The 22,711-nt window shown below is 42.1% G+C and overlaps 1 protein-coding gene across 1 annotated transcript; it reads left to right on the plus strand.

Moving 5' to 3' along the window:
• The first annotated feature begins 1,377 nt into the window (after nucleotides 1–1,377).
• Nucleotides 1,378–22,558, plus strand: rspo3 (R-spondin 3). Its single transcript, XM_012864669.3, has 6 exons — nucleotides 1,378–2,275; nucleotides 9,518–9,712; nucleotides 11,034–11,177; nucleotides 11,293–11,439; nucleotides 14,423–14,611; nucleotides 22,167–22,558. Exons 1-6 carry the CDS (start codon nucleotides 2,176–2,178, stop codon nucleotides 22,382–22,384), a joined length of 993 nt encoding a protein of 330 aa, XP_012720123.2. The 5' UTR covers nucleotides 1,378–2,175; the 3' UTR covers nucleotides 22,385–22,558.
• Nucleotides 22,559–22,711: the final 153 nt, after the last annotated feature.

Raw genomic sequence — 22,711 nt, forward strand, 5'->3', positions numbered from 1 at the left:
ATTAAATCTCAAAAAAGTCATTAAAATCTAAATTATGTACACTGTTTTTTTTTTGTTTGTTTTTTAGAAAAAGTGTTTTTGAATGAAAAGAATAATCCCCTTCATTGACATTAAACGAAATTGAACTCGTCTACGGTCTTTTCAGAATTTTTGCCCATCAACACCAAAGCAATTCTAAAAAGCTAAATTGTGTAATATGCAAGAAGTTGATCCATTTGGCTCGTATTATTTTGGAGGAAGGAGCACGTTGCATACTGCTGGGGTCGCATCAGTTCTGTTATTTTGGGTCAAACATGGAGCGATCTAGTCCTGGGTTGATTAGACCACAGCTTACTAGTGGTTACTGTGTTAAAGTGAGTAGTATCCGACCATAAGGCCACCGAAGACGGTCAGAAAGAATAACCCAAACCTTTAATCACTAAGCAACTCATATTAGGGATCGGGTTAATGATATGAAACTTTAGTTCAGTTCTCATATTTACTAATATACAATAACAGTCTGTATAATAACATATATATTTAATCCATCACATAGTGCCTCTCCATGATGACTTTATGAGCAGTTCTTTGGCTAAAATTGGAGTGCTGAACATAGCAAGTAACGGTTTGCTCTAATTAGTAATCAGGTAAAAGGGTAATGTTAGTTTAAGTGTACAAGTGCCTTCTCTGATTTAAAGAAGATGCTAGTCTCTTCTCTAGCCCAAATAAAAGAGTCACAATTGTCAACCTTTGATTAAAACCACCTAACTTCTTCAGCGACATTCACACACATTTCCCCAATGAATGGTTCCCTGGTCTACTCACTCCTTCTGAGCCACCAAACGAAAGAATGTTTTCATAAAACACAGATTTTAAAGAATTCACAACCAGTATCAAGTATTTGCAGAAGCCTGGAGGGTAACACCAAATCGGGAGCTGTGAATTATATACCAACTTGAGCAGGTGCTGGATACGGCCTCAGGTTCTTGAACCGATCTCCCTTGGGCTGCCGGCTCCTCTCTGACTGTACGTGCAACCAACAACTATTGTGTTTTAAAACAGAAAATGAAATATTTCAATAATTTAAACAATCATTGCCACATTACGGATGATCACTCCGAACGTCAGCCGAGGAGCAAAATGAAATGAGGAATAGTGATATAGAAAAAGCACTGTGCGCATCTGATTCCATTCAGTGCGTCTCTCTCTCTCTCTCTCCCTCTGTCTGACGCGGGGGGGGGGCATGCCCTCTAAATAAACTTTAGAGCTCATAGAGAGAGAGAGAGAGAGAGAGAGAGAGAGAGAGAGAGAGAGAGAGAGAGAGAGAGAGAGAGAGAGAGAGAGAGAGAGAGAGAGAGAGAGAGAGCAGAGGGCTGAAGTCATCAGGGGAGTGAATGGGTCCTGCACGCAAAGCAGAAAAGCGCTGAAAGTGCGGAGCTTCACTTTGGTTCAGACACGCCGAGCAGCAGGAGGAGGTGTCGGTTTCACATCAAGACCTGCGGGACACTCTGCTGGGAAATCAGTATAGTGATTCCTCCCATTTGGTTTTTGTTTGTTTGTTTGTTTTTACTTCATGCGTGTGTGTGCTCCAGCTGATGCTGGGCTGAATAAGCGCGCCTGGTGCTCTAACGTATCCACACACACACTGGGACGCACGGCGCATCTCCAGCAAAGGAGAGGACAGGGTTTGGAGTTTGGACAAATGGATTTAACTCTTCAGGCTTCTTCAGCATTCCACTAAAGCCTTTCTTAATATTTATATTCACCTTTTAGACGCACATGCTGACGTTAAATCCCGTTTTTCTGTTTGTGCGCAACAGATGAAAGTGGAGTTTATTTGTTTTGCTGTTTTTTTTTTTCTTTCTTTAGCGCGTTTGGTTTTCGTTAAAGGAAATGTTCCCCGTCGCTAAAAGGATAACGGACCTCTAACGAGGACTGGTTTTCTCGGCACATATGTGGACCCTATCCAGGATGTTACAGTCTAAACGGCCCAGGCATCATTGGGCCACGGTACGCTACAACCACCACATAACGCCACACAGCTGGGCTGCGTCCTGCTACGTTTAGTTTCCGCGCTCCAGCTTCAACCTCCTTTAGGCGGACGAAAACATTGAAAAAGCAAAGAAGAAAAAAAAAACACCAACGCGTTTTGGTGAACATTGACATTGGCTTTACGAGTCTCACCTCTGGGCTACTATGCAATTACAACTGATCGCCTTTGTTCTGATCATCTGGAACAGCATGGATTACACTGGTTGTCAGCCGCACAGCAGCTCCAGGCACCGGCAGCACAAAGGTGAGTAGATCAGCACGCTGGCTGAAGTTTCAACAGCGAAGCCAACACACGAAAAAGGTCGGGGAAAATGAAGTAAAAATTTAAAAAAAATGTGTCTGTTCATTCATTTACTGAAACGACTAAATACATGGACTCTATTGCATGCGGCTTAAATTCAGATTTTTCCCCCCCCCCCTGTTCTTCAGACTTAGAGGTACCTGTTCTAAATGTTCTGCAACTGTTACCGAGAAAAAGTTATTCTATTTTATTTTTTTTTACAACTGTCTTTTCAGGTCCAAATGATTAGTGTATATCATTTGGGCAGATGAAGACTTTTTTTTTTTCTTTTTTTTTTACACTTGCAACCCATTGAATCAGAGAGCAGATAGGACAGAATAAGATTGGGAGATCTTGATGTGTGATCGCTTTTTTTTTTTTTGCATAACTTCTAATGCAATGTTTGTGAAATATTCACTGCAACTTTTTTTTTTTTTTTTCAAATCCGTCTGCACGCAGTTCTGCCTCCAGAAAAATCGACTTTGCACTGAAATGTTTTGTTATGTAGGGGGTTTACGCACAGTTTTCTATTATTTTACGTCATCCTTTTCGTTGTGATTGGGTTTAATTGGGCTCACTAAGTAAGTGTGAGGGCAGCTGCCGCTCGGAGCTGAGCCCCTGGCGTCGCTCTCTAGCGGTCAGCGCAGCAGATTTAAGTCACACCGTTTAAACAGTCCAGGGATAAGAGATGAATATTTTTGACGTTATGTCGTTCCCACATTTAAAGACGTGGAAAACCTTTTTGTATAACATTTTTCTAAATATGGAAATTTCTCCAGATGTCGTCTGCATTGATGAGCTGGTACCAATTCTCCCATCCATGTCCCTAAAGCCCATCCTGTCCCATTTCTTGGGCTATGGCCAGGTCTACCCCTCATGCCAGGGCTCTGATTTGCCCTAAGGAGAGTTATTTGTTTTAAATATTTCTGTAATGATGGCAACAGTGCAAAAATGGACGTATCCCATTTTACATTTTCCCAATTTTATCATGGTACAAACTTTAACGGATTTTATTGGTATTGTAGGAGACAACAGAATACAACGTGGCGCACAATTGTGAAGTGGAAGGAATATTATGCGTGCTTTTCTTGTAAGCTTAAAAAGTCTGGCATGCCTTTGTATTAAGGCTTCCCTGTGTTCTATGTCGTAGAACCACTTACAGCTTTTGTGGGTATGTCTCTACCAGCTTTGCGCATCTAAAGTCTTACCTCAGTCAGAATGGATGGAGCTCATCTGTGGACAACAGTTTTCAAATGTTGCCCCTCATTCTCAAATGCATTCAGTTTGAGCCGTTCTAACATACGAATATACTTTGATGTAAACCACTCTGCGTAGACCCAGACTCACGTCTTTGGGAGCCCGCGATAGGATTTCCTCCTCAATGAGCCGGCCATTAGCTCCATTCATCTTCTCATCAACTCTGAGCAGCTTTCCAGTTTTTGCAGAATCTCCACAGCATGATGTTGACACCATCAAGTTTCAACAAAGGGATTGTGGGTTCAGGGTGTTGTGCACTGCACCGTGATCCACGTGTTTGCTTTATCCCAACGTTAGATGGCTTTCTTTCGGCAATAGGTTTAAATTAAAGATTAAAGAACTTCACTACTTCTAGTTTGCTTTATCAAATGATACATTTAACAGTGCTACAAGAGATGTTCAAAGATTGGGATATTGCTTGATAACTAAACCATAATTTAAACATCTCTTGAACTTTCTCCTTTCGACCTGTCCGCTGCTCTTTTTAGGTCTTTTGGTCACTTATGTTCTCTAATAGAACAGCTGTGCTGAGAACGTGTTAAACACAGGTCGACTCTATGCTGCGCACATATGTGCCACCGTGTGAAGCTCTGTCTCATAAAATCCCAATGAAATGGATGAATAGTTAAAGGTGAGAAGACATGAAAGGGTCCAAGGGGTATAAATACTCTCGTCTATACAAATATACAGCATTCAGATGATCACTGTTTCAAGGTTTCAGGACAAATATGCTTAACTATTTATTTCCTCTAACCAGTGCTAAACAGCCTCTGCGAACAGGATGCAAACAGGAAGGTCACTTAGAGAAGAACTTGGTTTATGACATTTTTCCTCAAGAGCAGACCATGCCGGCTGCGTGCTGCGCAAAAGACAAGTGATAAGTCCCCCATCAGCTGACCACTGCCCAGCACGATTAAATGAAACGTGTCTTTAGTCTGAGCCCATTCAGATGCTTTTCAAAACATCTATTGATCCGTGTGATTCTGCTCTGTAGATGGTATGGCAACATTAACCTCATTTCTTAACTAGAATGAGGAGCAGTGATCTAACCTTTGCGCCAACCAGTAAACATTTAATTTAAGAGCCCCCCCCCCCCTCCCCCCGAAGGTTTCCTGCAAGGATGCTGATATCGAGCGCTTTGAGAGATATCAGGGAGGATGGAGGGATTTGTAGGGGAAAGAGTGCAGACCACAGGAGGGACAAAAAAGGGGGAATAAGAGTCAGAAGAGAGTCAATGACCATACGGTTAACAGGCCGGGATTACCAAGCAGCAGACAGAGAACAAGCCACAAACTTCCTGTGAGTGATGGTGATGCCTACAAAAAGTAAAATTAGCTCTGGGTGCCACGGGTGTGTGTGTCTTCATCAGTCATGTTTGCACGATAGAATCTAAAATACATATAGACTGATGTGAGACACTACAACAGCCTGTGTGTTTCTCTGACAGATTTGGACATATGGAAATTTAATATGAACTTTAACGATGTTGATTAATTCAAATATATCTATTTATTTATTTATTTATTTATCTATATAAGAAACAATTCTACAAAAAAATCTAAATTCTGATTAGAAATTAATTAGGAAATCCTCACAATTCCTTTAACCTAAAATGGCTCCAATCAATCACACATGGGCATGTCACATGTGATGCGCACGATGAAGATGTTATTCAACATACTGAAGGAGACCTGGCTTGTTTAAAACCCACACATTTAGTTTGGTGTGCTCCTGATTGTGGAAATTAAAGCAAACACTGTTGCAAGATTAAAAGAGCTATCTGAGCCCATTAGAAAGGAACTTACAGAAAATTATGACTTTAGGATTTAAAGACTTTGAAATCGGTCATTCCACTAGCCAGAAACCAGCCTGCAAAGAGAGCACTTTCACAACAACTGCCAACATACCCAGGTTTGGTCAGCCAAGCAAGTTCATCCCAAGAGCTGCTAAAGGAAATAAAAATAAATAAAAACCTACGAAGTCATCATGGGACCTACAGCAGGCTCTTGCTACTGTTCATCTGAAGGTTCATACCTCAGCAATGAGAGAGCGACTGAACATGCTTCACTTCGATGGGAGGTGTGCCAGGAGGAAGGCTTTGCTCTCTAAAATAGCACAAAGGTCCGACTCAAGTTGACCAGAGAGAATGTGAACAACGACCAGGACATGAAAACTAATATTTATGGACAGATGAGTCTAAAATGCAGTTGTTTAGACACCAAAGCAGAGGACATGTTTGACAGCGTCATGTGTCCCACGCCTCTTGTTGCTGCAGCAAGCCCCGGCTAGTTTGCCTTCATATGCGTCCATTGATTTCAGGGCATGGCTTTTAAAAATGTGACCGTCTGTAAGACAATGAAGCAGATCTGGATTCTGCTGTATTCCAATGTCTCAAATTAAAAAATAGAAGACGTGGACCGAGTCAAAACCCAGATCCTGTAGATGGCCACATAAAGCCTCTCCCTGAAGTAGTTTCAGTTAAAGCTGGGAGCATTTAGCTATTAGGAGGTAGGGGGGACTAACCTTTTCCTAAGTCAGGAAAATACAATTTTGTTGTAATGCTTTTATGTGATGGCTAAAATAAGGTTAATTTAAGTGCGGTTAAATACCTCTGTTTTCTAGAGGTAAAAAATAAACACAAGATCAAACATCAGTATGTGAACAATCCTTGATAAGCCACTGACTATTTAATGTGTCTTATTTTTTTTCTTCACATAACTGCATGTTTGCGTTTCCCCTTTCGTTTCCATAATTCGGCACACGTTCATTTCCCATGTACGCACCTTGATCGGTGCATGGGTGCAGGCAGCCCAGCAGAGGTTTAGCTGGTGCGAGAAGCGAAAGAGCTGCGCTGAATTCCTGTGTCTGAGCGGCTTAGCAGGAACGCATGTGGGCCGGTGGACAACACTTGTAAAGGCAGTGGAGATATTTCAAACAAAGTGTCGATGATCTATGATGAACTGGCAGCTGAGGCAGCTACAGCCTGGATTGAGAAACACGCCAAGTGCATTAGGCATTTCCAAGCGATGCTGAGATAAGGGAGGAAAGCCAAACTCTCAAGTGTCTTGTTTTTACTTTACCTGCCGCGATGGACTGCTGCAGATATTTTAAACGTCATTTGGGATGGAGAACTAACTCAACTAGAGGTCAATTAACACATAAAATGGGGAAAGTAGTTTTTGCAGTTTTAGCACACATGATGTTGTGAGTGCCACTGATTAGAGACATCTGTAGCTGCTAATCTAGAACCACAGGTTGAGATTTGCAGCAACATCCAAAAGAACATATAAAGCTTTGGGGGGGGGGGGGGGGTTATGTGCAGCTACATTGTATGGTGTGGTACCCTGCAACCCCTCCCCACACACACACACACACACACACACACACACACAATTTATCTATTTTTTTTTTTTTTAGTTATGCTATACTTGAATATGTCAAATGGTCAAGCTGATGATGTTAAAAAGCAGTTTTCAAATGATGATTTATTTTACACAAAAACTCCCTCAGGCAATAAAAGTGACGAATGAGAAACAAAGTCATTGTACCGCTCTGGAATGGATTACTGATCCATTGCCAATGTGCCACAGTGAGAACCCTTACCCACACACGGAGATCACGATAAAAAGTAAGGAACCTTTACAGGAATGCCCTCAGGTTATCTTTGACTGATATTAACACCTGCTTTATGTCTTGACATGGGTGGCCCAGTTTGTTGCATTGCACTGTTGCCTTGCAGCAAGAAGGTCCTGGGTTCAAATCCTGTCCTGGAGTCTTCCTGCATGTAGTTGCTGTGTTCTCTCTGGACATGTGTGGGTTCTCTCTGGGTACTGTGGGTTCTTCCCACAGTCCAAAAACATCAAAGTTAGGTTAATTTGTTACTCTAATGTGAGTGCGTACATCGTTGTTTGTCCTGTGTGTGTTGCCCCGTGATGCACTGGTGACCTGTCCAGGTTGTACCCTGAGTCTTGCTCCATGACTGCTGAAATTTGGCACCAGCCATCCCCTGCAACCTTGAAAGAATAAGCAGCTACAGACAAGGGATGGATGCAGCTGGTGGCTGGATTTCTTTTACTTTCAGGATTGTGTTACTTTTATAAAAGTGATGGCTGATGCTCCTTTATTTTCCACGGCTACAACATTAACAATGTGAATTTCCTATAACCGATGGGAAGGAGCAGTAGCACTTTGCAAGCAAGCTGACCAGCAGTGTGTAGGAAAGGAGGTAGGGTGATAAATCTTTGTCTCTTTGTTTGGCATCTCCCTAAATCTCTTTAAATCAAAGGATTGGTTTGATATGAAGGATTAACCGTTTTAAAACTGTAACTTTTTAACCCTGGTATACAATGATGCCAGTAAAAGACCTATTCAACTGATATAAGAAAGATTAAGTCTGTCAACATGTTTGAACTTTGTTATGTTCCATAATTCATCTGAGTTTGGCTTAGTGCTCTGATGACCAAGGTTAGGACTGCTCCCTCAGGTAAAGGGAAAACAACCAAGGAGACCATTACTATAATGTTAGGTATTGACATGTACAAGAGCTACTGTTGAGATGCTGCATTATGTATGTTGTTGTTCAGTCCTGACCTGTGTAATCAATGTACTCAGCCGGATTTCCCATCAGAACTTGTAGCAGCTACACTGTTCTATTGCACATAAGGTTGCAATTTCAAAATAGAGGTTTTAAGAACAGATGCCAACAAGAAATACTTAAACATTCATCATAAAACATTTACATCAAATAAAAAAAAAAAAAACATAGAGAAAGGTTTCACATTTCACTTCTTTTTTTTTTTTTTTTTTTTTACTAATTATGGTTCAATTTATAGGATGTTTAGGCAGCTGAACATGGTTGGTTTTCAGTTCCTCAAGTTTAGCTTGTAATACCAGTAAGAGGTGTGGAATAAAATAATTGTGTTTTTAGGGCTGTGAAAGGTAGTCATCTTATAGGCAAAAATTTTATTCTAATTTCAGTTTTTCCATCGATGTGCCACTGAGCAAGGCGCTTTACCTTAGCTTGGCCTAAATCTCTGCTAATCATTGTATCTAATGTAAGAGTGCTTTGAGTGCTCAGTATGACTAGAAAAGACCCATAAATGTCCTGTCTATTTAATTGATTTGTTGACCAAAGCCAGTTGGACAACAAGGAATCCCATTATAACATTATTTTGTTATAGTTCATTCTGTCAAAAGGTAAAAACAACTATTGCACATGCATCAAGAAAGGTTTAATGTAGTGTTTAGGGTGGGAGTGCCAACAGTGAAAATACAGCCAAAGGGTCTTTCATACACAGTAGAGGCATTTAGGACTATATGTTATCAGAAATATCAACATTTTAATATAATTCATGCTCTGTAGATTATATGTGGGGTTCCCCAAGGAAACCACTGATCAGGCCCGAAATCTGGGTGTAGTGATGGACTCAGACCTGAACCTTCAAAGGAATCTAAAGACGATTACAAAGTTGGTCTTCGATCCTCTGAAGAACGTTTCCAGACTGTATGTAGAGATTTTTTACACCATTGGCATCACAACTTAGAAATGCCATGTATACTAAACAAATGTGTTCATGCAGATATTCTGTTTGTGCTGCTGAAGATTAACTCAGCTCGGCATGCTGAATGTTTAGGCTTACGGTAGCCTGACCTTTTTTTTTTGGATCTATTCAACTAACAATTGTTTTTCCACTTGATGGCACTCAAAGATCATTTAACTTTGATCCCACAACGGTCTGTTGTAGCTTTATTAGTAGATTAAATAGCTTGATAAGAAATTGAAAGAAATAATAAAAAAATAATCAAACTTTGTTCGAAGTGGCCAACCAAACAACAAGCTGCTGTGGCTTATCATATCCCTGGATTTGCACAGTACCCTCTGTACAACTTTTCTGTTACGATGTTATTGTTTCATTTGTCATAATGAACGTTTTCTGCTTCTGTGTACAGTGATGAGCGGTGCTAGTTCAGGGTGCCAGCAAGGTGGCTGCCTGACCTGCTCTGACTACAATGGCTGTCTGTCCTGCAAGCCTCGTCTCTTCATGCATTTGGAGAGGATCGGGATGAAGCAGATCGGCGTGTGCATGACTTCCTGTCCTCCTGGCTTTTACGGCACCCGGTCCCCAGAGAGAAACACCTGTACAAGTGAGTAAACAAACAAACAAACAAACACAAACAGCAACAAATTGAATTAAAGAAAACGAAATGCTATAACTAAAGTCTTCTTTTTAATGAGCACGTCTCTCCTTTGATTGAACTATTGCAGAGTTGGCCGCTGGTTCGTGTCTTTTGCACTATTGTATAAACAGGCCTCTAGAATCAGTAAGCAGGTCCTTCAAAGTTTTCTTTTTTACATTTCCTCACATTGAAAATTGTATATTTTTGGAATTGTTAGTAAAAGACCAACACAAAGTGGGTAACTTTAAAGTTAAAGGAAAAGTATTGCTTTTATATTTATCTACAAAAAATTTGAAAAAAATGTAGCTTAGTATTCAGCCTCATTTACTCTGATGACACTAAATAAAATCCAGTGCAGCCAATAGCCTTCAGAAGTCCTCTTAGCTAATACTGCACATGACCCTTTAACACATCATACTAACTGTGAAACATGGTGTCGGGAGCACCATGCTGTGTGGAAACATGCTTTCAGTAGGGATAGGGAAGCTGGTAAAAGTGGCTAGATGAAGAAACCATTAGAAGCTCCAAAATACTTGACAAGGGGTCTGAGGTTCACCTTCCGACTGGACAATAGCCTTATGTTTCAATAAAAAGGTTTAGACAAAAGTTAATCTGTGTGTTAGAATGGCCCATTCAAAGTCCAGCCTAAAATCAAATTGTGAATCTAAGGCACAGCAGGAAAAATGATGTTCATATTCTCCATCCAATCTGTCAGCATCTGGGCTATTTTTCAAAGAACAAACAAAATAAGTCCTTGGATGTGCAAAGCTGACAGAGACATACCCCCCAAAGACTGACAGTCATAATTGCAGAGAAAGCCAAGTTTACAAAGTATTGACTCAGGGGGTAAATTGTAAGTGCAAGCAGCACTTTTTATAGTTTTAGATGAAACAAGAAAAAAAAAACATGAATAATTTTCCTTCCTCTTCACACATTTCTGCACTTGTTTGTGGTGGTCAGTGATATAACAGCCTAATAAAAATACATTTAGGTTTTTGGTTGTAATGCAACAATATATGGAAAAGTTCAAGCAATATAAATCCCTTTGCATAACGCTATAAGTGTTTCAGATTTCCTCTTCTTTACAGGTAAAATGAACTCTAACAGAATGTTAAATTAAAAACATAATAAGATAACTCAATACTGCTTCAGTCTTGCTAATTTGTGTCATTTGATTAGATTTAGTGTCGTACTACAAGCAGCCTGCCAAACCTACATTTACTTACTGGACATACTAGATAAACTGAATAAACATCGGTGGTGAGTCTGGGACTTTCTTTTCTCTCAGAGTGCAGGTCGGAGTGCGACTCGTGCTTTAACAAGAACTTCTGCACACGCTGCCGAGCGGGGTTCTACCTTCACCTGGGCAAGTGCCTGGACACCTGCCCCGTGGGCATGGTCCACAGTGATGCGCAGAGGGAGTGCGTTACCAGTGAGTGTCTTCATTTTGCTTCACTCAAGGCTGACGATAGAGCAATGGTACCTCGCAGACTTGGTGTGTGTCCAAAAAACATGTTGAACTCAGTTGTTTAACATGTTTAACACAGGATGCTCTGCAGAGTGCGAATCGTGTGTGAACAGCGACACGTGTACACGGTGCCGGCAGGGCCTTTATCAGCTGAATGGAAGGTGCTACAGTATCTGTCCAGACGACTATGAGCCCAACGACGACCTCATGGAGTGCACACAACAAGGTAAGTCCTGTGTGAGAGGATGTGGGTATGTCTGCTTTGGCAGGAAACCTTTCTTTGCTACTAATATAAGGCACAATTCCCAGCAAAAGTTGCTTATTTATTTTATATAGTTTATTTTAGTCATGAAAATGTAACAATGTAATGAACAAAGCAATATAAAAAGAAACATAATTGATATCTCTGAAAAGGATGGAAATAGATCCAGACTTACTCAATGTTACCCCATCTCCACATCTAACAATGAAAATTGGTTAGTTTGCTTCATTTTATTTTATTTATATAACAGTGAATATCTTACAGCATACTTTGAAAAAAAAAAAGAAGACAGCATGTACCAATTGCAGGTCAAAAACCCTTGTACCCTATCTCTTGCAACTGAATTTGCCCCTTTGACTTTTTACCCATGTTGTCACATTCCAGCTTATATTTGAAATGTTTTTAAATCTTATTTTATGTGATGGGTCTGCACAAACTAGTCCCAGTTGTTAAAGTGTAAGGAGAAGAATGTGTAAGAAAAACAACATTTAAACAGTGAAAAAAAATCAAAATTGGCACATTCATTTGTATCCAGCCGCTAGAAAGTTCTGATGCAATCAATTACCTTCAAAAGTCACATAAAGGACAAAATGAAGTCCACCTGTGTTTAGTCTGTGTGTCACATGGTCTGTCAGTATAAACTCAGCTTTTCTGAAAGGCCCCACAGGCTGCAGCACCTTTAAGCAAGAGGCATCACACCATGAAGACCAAGCAGCTCTCCAAACAAGTCAGGGACAAAGTTGTTGAGAAGAACAAGTCAGGGTTAGGTTATAAAAAATATCCAAATCTTTGATGCTCCCCCAGAGCACCGTCAAATCCATCATCTTCCAATGGAAAGTCCATGGTACCACAACAAACCTGCCAAGTGAGGGCAGCCCACCAGAATTCACTGACCAGGCACGGAGGGCATCGATCAGAGAGGCAGCACAGAGACCAAAGACAACCCTGAGGGAGCTGCAGAGCTCCACGGCAGATACTGGAGGATCTGTTCATAGGGCCAGAATAAGCCGCATGCTCCGTAGAGCTGAGCTTTACCGAAGAGTGGCCAGAAATAAGGCAATAATTACTGATAAAGAAAAGAAGGCACATATTGAGTCTGTCACAAGGCATGTGGACGACTCCCCAAATGTATACAGGAAGGTGCTCTGATCAGATGAGACTTTTCGGCCACCAAGGAAAACTCTATCTCTGGTTCAAACCCAACACATCCCATCCCCCCAAGAATGCCATCAATAATTTAGCAGCAGGGATTGGTAAACTGGTCGGAGACGAGGGAAAGATCGATGGTGCTAAATACAGGGATATTCTTGAGCAAAACCTGCCTGTGATTTGAGACTGGGACGGAGGTTCACCTTCCAGCAGGGCAATGACCTGAAGCACGCTGCTAAAGCAACACTGGAGTGGCTTAAGAGGAAACATTTAAATGTGTTGGAGTAGCCAAGTCAAGGTTTCTGCTTAAATCTTATTAAGAAACTGTGGTTAGACTTGAAGATCGTTGTTCACAAGCAAAAGCCATCCAACATGAAGGAGCTGGAGCAGTTTAGTCCTAGTTGCTGCAAAAGGTGACTCCACATCATGTTTTCTGTTATTTTGTCCTTTTTGTTTACTTCACAATAAAAAAAAATGCATCTTGGTGCAAAATCTCAAACAAACAATTTTAATTGAAGGTGCTGATGCAACAAAACATGATAAATGCCAAGGGTAGAGAATACTTGTGCATTCCACTGTATTTGGGCACTGGAAAGAAAAGAAAAGGGCACACATGGTTTTCAACTATTCACCCCCTTTTACTTGGACATCTCTAAATAAAAGTCAGTACAGTGTTTCCCTACAGATATCCTGATTAGTAAATAGAGTTTACTTATAAACACACCATAAGACATGTCCGCCACCTGAACTGACTGGTCAATCAATCAACGAGGCCAGCAAAAAAGTCCACGGTAACTCTGGAGGAGTTGCAGAGATCTACAGCTCAGGTGGGAGAATACGCTGACAGGAGAAATATGCCACATGTGCACAAATCTAGCCTTCCCAAAAGAGTAGAGAAAAGAACGTCATTGTATAAACATAACCTTATAACATGCTATTTGCAGTTAGCCAGGGGTCATCTAGGGCAGTGGTTCCCAACTCTGGTCCTCAAATACCCCTGTCCTGCATGCTTTAGATCTGTCTCTGACCTCCTCTGCATGCCATCAAGTACTGCAGAAGCCTTTTAATCCTCCATTCATTTAAGTCAGGTGTGTGACAGCAATGCCTAAAACGTACTTGAGGACCAGGGTCGGGAACCACTGATCCAGGGGATGAAAAGACCAAAATGTGAATGAAGGTGCTCCGGTCAGATGAGAACAGTTCAAGGTGGTGGAAGCATCGTTTTGAGAGAATGCTTTTCTTCAGCAGGATCAGGGAAGCTGCTCAGAGTTGTTGAGGAGAGGGTTGGAGCTAAAGACAGGGTAGCATTGGAAGAAAACTTGTTGAAGGCTGCAGAAGACTTGAGACTGGGCAGAGGGTTTCCTTCAATCACGAAAGCGACCCAGAGCTACAAGGCAATGGTTTAGAGCAAAGTATAGTGTTAGAATAACCCTGTCTATTAAGGATCCTTCGCAAGACTTTGAAAGTTTAAGTTACATCTGATCACCATCCAATCTGTCTGAGGTTGAGCTAGTTTGCAAAGACAGAGAAAGACCTCAAAAGACTTTTCAATAATTGTGACACCTTTCAGATTTTACCTTGTACAAAGGAACGTGTAAACCATGTATTGCTTTGCCTTCTACTTTACAGTTATGCCACACTTCCCTAAGAGTACATTCAGTGTGTGAAAATGTTTTAAGTAGATGAATATTACTGCCAACCACATACTTAAGCGAAATAATACTAACTTAATCTGCCAGATTAATCACCGAGAGCCTTTCCCGTTGTCACCTCTCCCTCTGCATGTTTCCCCTGTTAGTGCACTGTGAGGTGGGCGAGTGGAGCGAGTGGAGCCCCTGCTCCAGGTCGGGCAGAACCTGCGGCTTCAAACGAGGCCAGGAGACCCGCACGAGACAGGTCCTGCAGTATCCATCTCCTTTCGGCAATCCCTGCCCTGAGATCTCTGACGTCAAAGACTGTCTGGTCAAGAAGAGGAAATGTCTAGGAGGTAAATAACCCCTCCATTAAAGTTTGTTTCTGTCCTGATTAAGGGCCCTCTGGCCCAATATGATCCTTAAAAACTGTATGCATTGATCAAAACAGCCAATACAGCCAATAGTAATTGCTGCCAATCCTTCAGGTTCCCTGCCAACACTGTATTTGCAACACATGGCACAGTTTCAGCTCTATGCATTCCAGACCGCTCTGCTTCAGTTTGTACAACCAGAACAAGCCTGTCTTCCGCTCAGGACTCTGACTGTTTACTCAGAGGACTGTCATTGTGGGACAGTCAGGACAGTGGGGGGGGGGGGGGGGGGGGGGACACATGTGTGATGTTGCAACGGGCATGGCTTGTTGTTTTTTTATTTTTCTTCTTTTTCTTCCCCACCAGACCCCCTTCTCATTTGAAAGAGTGAAACCACTCTCCGTGCTCAGGGAATAGCGTGATCATTTCTAATGAACGGTTGAAAAGTACTTTCAGACGAGTCTTGACTTCCTTTTTTTTTTTTGCGAAAACTGCCGCCTGCTGCACATTTACGACCACTTGGAGTTTCTTTGGTGTGTGTGTGTGTGTGTGTGTGTGTGTGCGCGTGTGCGTTGGGTACTGGCGCGGTTGGTTGTCGGCTTCGGCTTGTTGTTCTTTCTCCGGGGTTCTGCAGTGTTAAATGACAGATTGCAGACAGGATAGGAGGCTGCGATCCAGTCCCCTGGGGCCTCACACTTACAGAGCAAACACTGTACTTGTGCAAGTGTGTCAGTGTGTGTGTGTGTGTGTGTGTGTGTGTGTGTGTGTGTGTGTGTGTGTGTGTGTGTGTGTGTGTGTGTGTGTGTGTGTGTGATGCAGCAAAAAGCAGTTGACTCTGGTGCAGAGACAGCCAGCTCAACATCAACATCCTCCTCCTGGGAGGCAAGAGGCGACCAGGGGATCAGTATTGGTTTATCCTCACAGCTGCTAACACACACACACACCATAATTCGCTCGCTCCCTCACACGCACACACATAAATGCAAAGCAGCACACACGCACAACGCCAGCCACAGCTAGGCTGTCTCTGCTTTACAACAGGCCAGACAACTGCACACATCCTCCAATGCACACTTTTCTAGGTGCACAAATTCCACCTTTAAAATAACTCCCCAGCCGACTCGGCAGCAGTTAGAGTCAGGGGCTGATGTGATTTGTGCGCTTGGACTGAGAAATGTAACCTCTGTCTCCCGTTTAATCGGCGTCTCTCTGTATCTCACTGCTCATTCCCTGCACACACAACCTACATGCAATCACACACCTAAGGAAGCATCAGACCCCCCACAAAGGTGCTGTGGTGGCGCTTTGAGTCCCGCAGACTTTAACGTGGACTCGACCGCTACTGATCCAACCAGAGCCAAACTAGAGAGCGACAGAGAGAGAGAGTAGACTGTTCTTATCAGTTCTACTCTTACACATGATTACTCAGTTGCCTGCTCTCCAATAGACTCCACGGTGAATGGAAGCTAATTATCTGCCTCGGCGCATCCTCTCCTCGCTGTTTACGTTCTGCACACGCTAGGGGGTCAGTGGCCTGACCTCGGAGAGCCCCCAGTAATCCTCCAACAGCCCGCAAACACTGATACATCCTTCTTCCCATCCTCTTCCATTCTTCCTTTTTTTTGTGCTTTCTCCTTTAACTCCCCTCTCTATCCTGCGTCTCCTTTTCCTCTTCCTGTAGTCAGTAAATCTTGTTTCTATTTTCACAGTTTTACCTTTTTTTCCTCCTATTTATCTGTTTTTTTTATTTCTTTATTTCTTTAGTGATGCACCCATCAGGCTTTTCCTGGGCAAAACTAATTTCAGGTTTCCTTTAAAATCAGATTTTTTGTTTGTTTGTTTGTTTGTTTTCCAAAGGACTACTTCACAAAAAAGGAAAAAGTATGAGGTCCTTTCATCAAGATTGTAATCTTGAAACTAACAGAAAAGGAAGAATTAATATATTATCCCAATTTATGCATCATAAATTTACTTAGCTAGCCTTCATCTGAATCTGTTTTTTTAAGCCAAAAAAGTACATCAAACAGCATGATGTGGTACGACCTGTCATTTTAGACCGGAGTTCACAGTTTTGATGGATAGATTTAATAAAGGGGGGGGGGGAGGTTGCCTTTATTTGTATCAGACCATCAATCAAAGGCTGTCAGGGGGAAATAGACTGATTTCAATCTCTACTCAATTGTTTAATGTATCACTTTTATTTCTTTTTTTATATAACGCCATATTAAACCTCAAAAAGGATTCTCCAGAGCTTTTCTTCTCCTCATCTTTTTTCTTTAATAGCCTTTGAGAAGCTTTCTTCGATAGTAAAGTTAGGTTTTCAGGCAGTAGAGCATTTCCTCATGGACATGAAAAAAAAAATCTAAAAAATCAGAAATCTGTAATATTTCATAAATCTTTATCTACTCATAAAAATGATGTTGCCGCAAATGAAGCAGTGCATTTTGTTTACCAGAACAAAGATGCCACTTATTTTGCATAATTAATCAACAGTGCTATTAAGGATCCCATTAAGCCTCCTCCTCTGACATCCCACAGGCCTTTATATGCAGACATATCTGAGCTGACATTCTGTTGAGCCTCGATTTGTTCTTCAATACAACTAAAGTCTACCTTTCATTGTCTCTGTAGCCAGGGGGGCATCAGGTACTTTGGTCCCCATGACAAAATAAATAAATATATAACATTTTCTTTCTGTCAGTCAGAGGCCCTTGGAACTGTCCTAACTTCCCCCCTGTACGTCGCCCCTGCCTGTAGTCAGATGGACCATTGCAGACCTAAACACATGAATGCAGAAAGAGCAGAGAAAGACACCACATTACTCACTGAGAAACATACAGCTTTACAAGCTACCACCAGCCACTCGCTCTGCGTGTTATGCATGTATATGAGCGAACGAATATTCCCCACACCACAACCCCCATCGTGACATCCTGGCAGCCATGCAGCAGGCATTCCACTTGTGGGACAGCCCAAGGCCTTTAATCCCAGTCTGTCTCCCGCCAAAAGCTCCCCCAACGACAGAACGGCTGCCACAGACCATGTACCAACAGAAAACCCACAGTGTCCCTTGAAACATCCCTCCCAACACTTATTCCCAGTCGGTCAGAACGTGATGGATTTTCTCTTATTCCCTCCTTATGGTTCTCTTTCTCTGGCTTTCTCTCCCATTTTCCCATCAGTGGTTTCATGCTCTATAAGGCTGTTGTCTTTGTTCTTCGATCAGGCGAGTCCTGTAAGTTGTGTCTGTGTGTCACTGGTTTCTACGAGGTGCTATTATGGACACATTATTGGGTGTGTTCATGGGCAAAGAAGTACCCCTTGTGCTCGGAAACAAATGAAACCTTTTCTAGCATCCATTATTTATCATTTCTGAGGGAAACTGCAAGCATTCAGTGTGTATATAACTTGTTATGTGTGCTGCACACACTATTCTGCTTCTTACTTGAACGTTTAGACCAATCAGCTCTTTTAATACCATCTCTCTTTCTTTTTGCTATCCCCTCCCTCATTATTTAGGTATCAGCAGTGCAGCACCCTTTTGATTTAAGTTTCACTTTTCCAACATGAAGCAGTTTGTCACACTTGATCAGGGCTGCAGCTATCGATTATTTTAGTAATCGATTCATCTGTTGATTGTTTTTCTCAGTAATCTATTGATCTAAAATGAGATTTGCTTCATAAATTAACATACCTAATTAAACAACTGTCTTGAACTAAGCAAAAAAACATTTATTGTGAATTTTAAATGCATTGTTAATGGCCGATACGTAAAAAAAATGAATTTAATGCTGACAACATGGTAATTATTGAGGTCTACAGCTTTATCTATCTATCTATCTATCTATCTATCTATCTATCTATCTATCTATCTATCTATCTATCTATCTATCTATCTATCTATCTATCTATCTATCTATCTATCTATCTATCTATCTATCTATCTATCTATCTATCTATCTATCTATCAAACTCTGAGTGGATTGGTCTTTCAGTGCATGACATGTTTTAGAGTCTGCAGACTCCAGTTAACGATTCAGTTCAATTATGAAATTTCATGACGATTATTTCAATAATCGATTAATCACGATTAATCGGATTACTTGTCTCAGCCCTACACTTCATAACACCCTGGATACAGCGGCAGTCCTTGATAACTCTGCTGTCGGACCCGTCCCTCTTCATTGTCGCCATGCTCCACAGTGACCAAAACACATTTCCTAGCATGACCAAAAATTGTCTCGGGAATAAATTAGCTTCTAAACTGTTACCACACTCTGTGGTCAACTACTTTTTTCGCAACATACTGTGGATGTCTGCAAATTTTCTTAGATTTAGGACAGGACATTTATTCAGGAATTTTTCAATTATTCTCCATCTATCCGTTTTGTTCTGTAATCCGAGAAAGGATGATGCCGGTAACAAGTCCAGAAGGACGTCCACCGGCCCGACGTGCCCAACACTCTCCTGCTCGTCCTGGATGATGATCACCACATGTTTCCGGGTCTGAAGAGACGTGTAGACTCTCCAGCAAATTCTGACTGTCTCCCAGGGTTTTCTCTCAGTAGTGCCTGAAAACCTCCAAAGGGAGGCAAAGACGTGGTATCCCAGTCAAATGCTTGAACTAAACCATCTCCTTACAGTGCCAAGAGGCAGTGACTCTACCTGGAGCTCCTCGCCTTCTCTTTTCATCCGGCAACCTCATGGCAGGGACTTTTGAGCCTTTTGTATCCAGGATCCTGCTCTATCAGACATGGGCCATATCTTGCATGACCGTGGATTTGGGTCGTTAGGTAGACAGACCAATAACTGGATATTTTTTGGCTCTTTTTTCACCACCACGGACCAGATCAGAGACCACATTAGTGCGGACGAGGCCCCATTCTGCCTGTCCACCTCACACTCCATCCCTCCACCACTCATGAACAAGACACCAGCTGAACACCTCCGGCCTTATGCCTGGCCAGGAAGTCATCATCTCAGAACGCTGAAGTCTTTTTTTCTCTTTCTACAGTCCAAGCTGTCTGTAAACTCGGCCTTTTGGAGCAACTCATAACAAACAAAAATTTGAGAGCGCCCGCAGTAAATGTTCTAAAACAACGCAGGTGTCTCCCCCAGGGACCGTTATCCGCTCAACTTCTGACATTTTTACATTTAGCCCGTCAGAAACAGTTTCAGCAAACCCGACGCACGTCGGCCTTGATAAACAATCTGTTAATCATCTCACCACTGGCATGGATTAGGTTTCTGCTCTGGTTCAACAAAAGCGCTGGGGCTACAGTATGACTAATCCACTGAACTTGTAAATAGTTATGGTGTTAGGACAGAGAAAACAATGAGAGCGAAGGGGACTTCCTGTGTTTATAGAGGATGAGGGCATACCCTGGATGAGTCAGTGGGCCAGATTACCCCGTCCATCCATCCATCCGTTGGTTCATCCATCCATGAAGCCATGTCCCTCCACTATCACTTCTGTTTTACTGAAAATAATCTGTCTGTTTCAGTCCACGCTTTTGAGCATTGTTTCCCACATTTCCGTCTTAAGACCTCTCTTCTTTTCAGAAGGTCGAGCAAAAGAAAAAGCAAATTTGGGGAGAGCTTCCTACCACCGTCAATGCAAAATGTAAATGTCAGAGCTTGTCCCTGGTCCAACCAGAGACCTGTCTTGGTTAATGCGTGTCGGAGGGGGGCGAGGCAGGAGGCAAAAAGCTTGCAGACAGGAGAGACAGATCTCTCTTTTTCTCTCTCCCTGTGTCTGAGCCTGCTGCCTACTTCAGCAGTTTCACAATCCCCCAAACAGGCAGCCAACAGCCGAGCAGGCCGTGCTTCTCCGTTCCACTCACACATGAGCGGCACCCGTACAACAACAGGAAAGGGCCTCCCCTGCTTTCACTCGTAGGTCCCGTCTCCAACCTCCCTGAGGGTAGATCTTGTTATTATCATTAATAACCGCGGCTCAGGCAGAGATAAAACCTTAAGCATTCCAAAAACTCCCACTTTTGTTTATGAGACAGTGTTGCAAGACCAGATAAAAATTGGGGGGCCGAGGGGGGGATTATTTAAAGGCTTTCTATTTTCAACAAAGGTCTGCTCATCACATGCTGAGTGCCACAACAGCTGACAGGCTGACAGCTGAACAGCTGCTTGTTGGTAAAGGCTGACACCTAGTGGTTAAAACAAAGCACTACTGCTGCGTTGAAGCCTGCAGCGTTACAGGGTGTTACAGTTACAGGGATTTTATTTAAGATTTATGAAATAACAGAAAAAGACTGGGGCTAACAAACCACATTTCCTATTTTCTTATTCCTCACCGATGCTTCTCCATACCTATTCAGATTTACAACTAAAACCGGAGTCATACAAACACTTTAAATGATCTCTTCATGTCTGAGAATAAATTAGACCAAAGCTTTTGCGGTTTGCGGATTTCTTTCTTTTTACTAAACTCCAGAGTGAGAGAGGGAAGCTTTTTTTTTAGATTTACTTTTTGCTTTCTTCGATATCAGAAGTTAACAGATATTTCCTTAGTATCTCATTAATAAGCGTAACACCCGTTTTAAAATAATTTTGCTTGATTTTCCACAAGCCTCTCAGGATAGTTTGCTGGGCGTTTGACCCATTCCTACATTGATCTTGAAGCCCCTAAGACACTTTATAACTAATTTTAACCACATGCATAGGATCATTACCCATGTGGTAGACCCACTTGTGCCCAAAGTTTGACTTCCTTGCTGATGTCTTGTGATATTGCTTCAACATTTCCTGATAATAATTTTTCTTCATGACAACAGGAGTTTCATTGAAATACACCAGTCCCCCCTGCAGTAAAACTGCAAACTTGGGGGCTTCACTTTTTTCTTCTAAATGTAATGATTGCTATTATGAAGCACTTAAATTCTAGTTTCATCAGATATGTCGTCAGAAATGAAAGTCTTTAGCGCAAAGTCAAACTGCAGTCCAGCTTTTTCTTTTGGCCTTTGGGCCCGTGTTGGGGCCAAAGGCCAAAGTTTCACACTCTCTTAAGCTAGCATCTTTATGAGGTCTTTTGCTTTTTATGTTTGTTTTTTGTTTTTTGTTTTTGCACATTTTGCCCTAAAACACATTCATGTCTGAAGCACAGAACCAGTTTCCTTGCTGAACATCCATGGCATCATCTTCTGGACTTTCACAAATTGCTTAAACGTATCAGTCTTATTTCATGGAAGGTTTTCAACTTGAAGAAAGAGATGGAACATTGTCTAAGAGCTTTTCTCTTTTATCGTTCTGCCATTTAGCCGATAGAAATAATTTTAGTAATCCCGACTGACCTTAAATAGGAAGTGCTTCTAGACAGGTTTCATCTGCAGGACATCCTCTCATTTTTATTCAGGATTACATTACATTTATGGATATGCATAAAGCCAATGTAAAGAAAGAACCCATTTATGTGATGAAATTAGGACATTCAGGGCAGGCAAGCTCGTATGACTTCCTTTTGATTCCTTTTGATGAACTCAGCTGAATTGTAACCCTTTTCTTAAATGTCCTTGCTCTCCAGAACCACAGAAGAAGACCAACCGAAAAGACAGGAGGAATCGCAACAACCGCAAAGACAAGGAGAGCCAAGAGGGACGGAGGGAGAGGAAGAGGGAGCGGGACAGGGACAGGGGCGTGGGCGAACGCGAGGACTCTGACAACAGGAACAAAACGGAGCACAGACACCGCAGAGGCCACGACTCACAGACAGTCTCTCCTGAAGACGGCCTGACGCAGTGAAGCTGGGGACAGACAACAAACGTCCCTTCGCTGTCTTCCCAACCTCCCTGCTCCATGGCATCCTCCCCTCTTTGACCCCTCTTTACAGGGGTGTTGCTGCTACGTGGATGGTTTCAACAGACCGTTTTTACATCAGCGTTACGGGACACATTCATATAAAAAAAAAAAAGAAAAGCCCCTTTTGATCTCAAAAACTGCACCATCACCGCTCAAAGTGTCTCGCGGGAAAGCTTTAGAGGACACCGCTGTCGGGTAACTGAGAACGGTCTGTGACTGCAGAGGACTGTCAGACGGACTGGCTAAGACAGAGACGTATCTGCTTGTTCA

Source organism: Fundulus heteroclitus, chromosome 3 (genome assembly GCF_011125445.2).
Source record: "Fundulus heteroclitus isolate FHET01 chromosome 3, MU-UCD_Fhet_4.1, whole genome shotgun sequence".
In the NCBI taxonomy this organism is placed as follows: Eukaryota; Metazoa; Chordata; class Actinopteri; order Cyprinodontiformes; family Fundulidae; genus Fundulus; species Fundulus heteroclitus.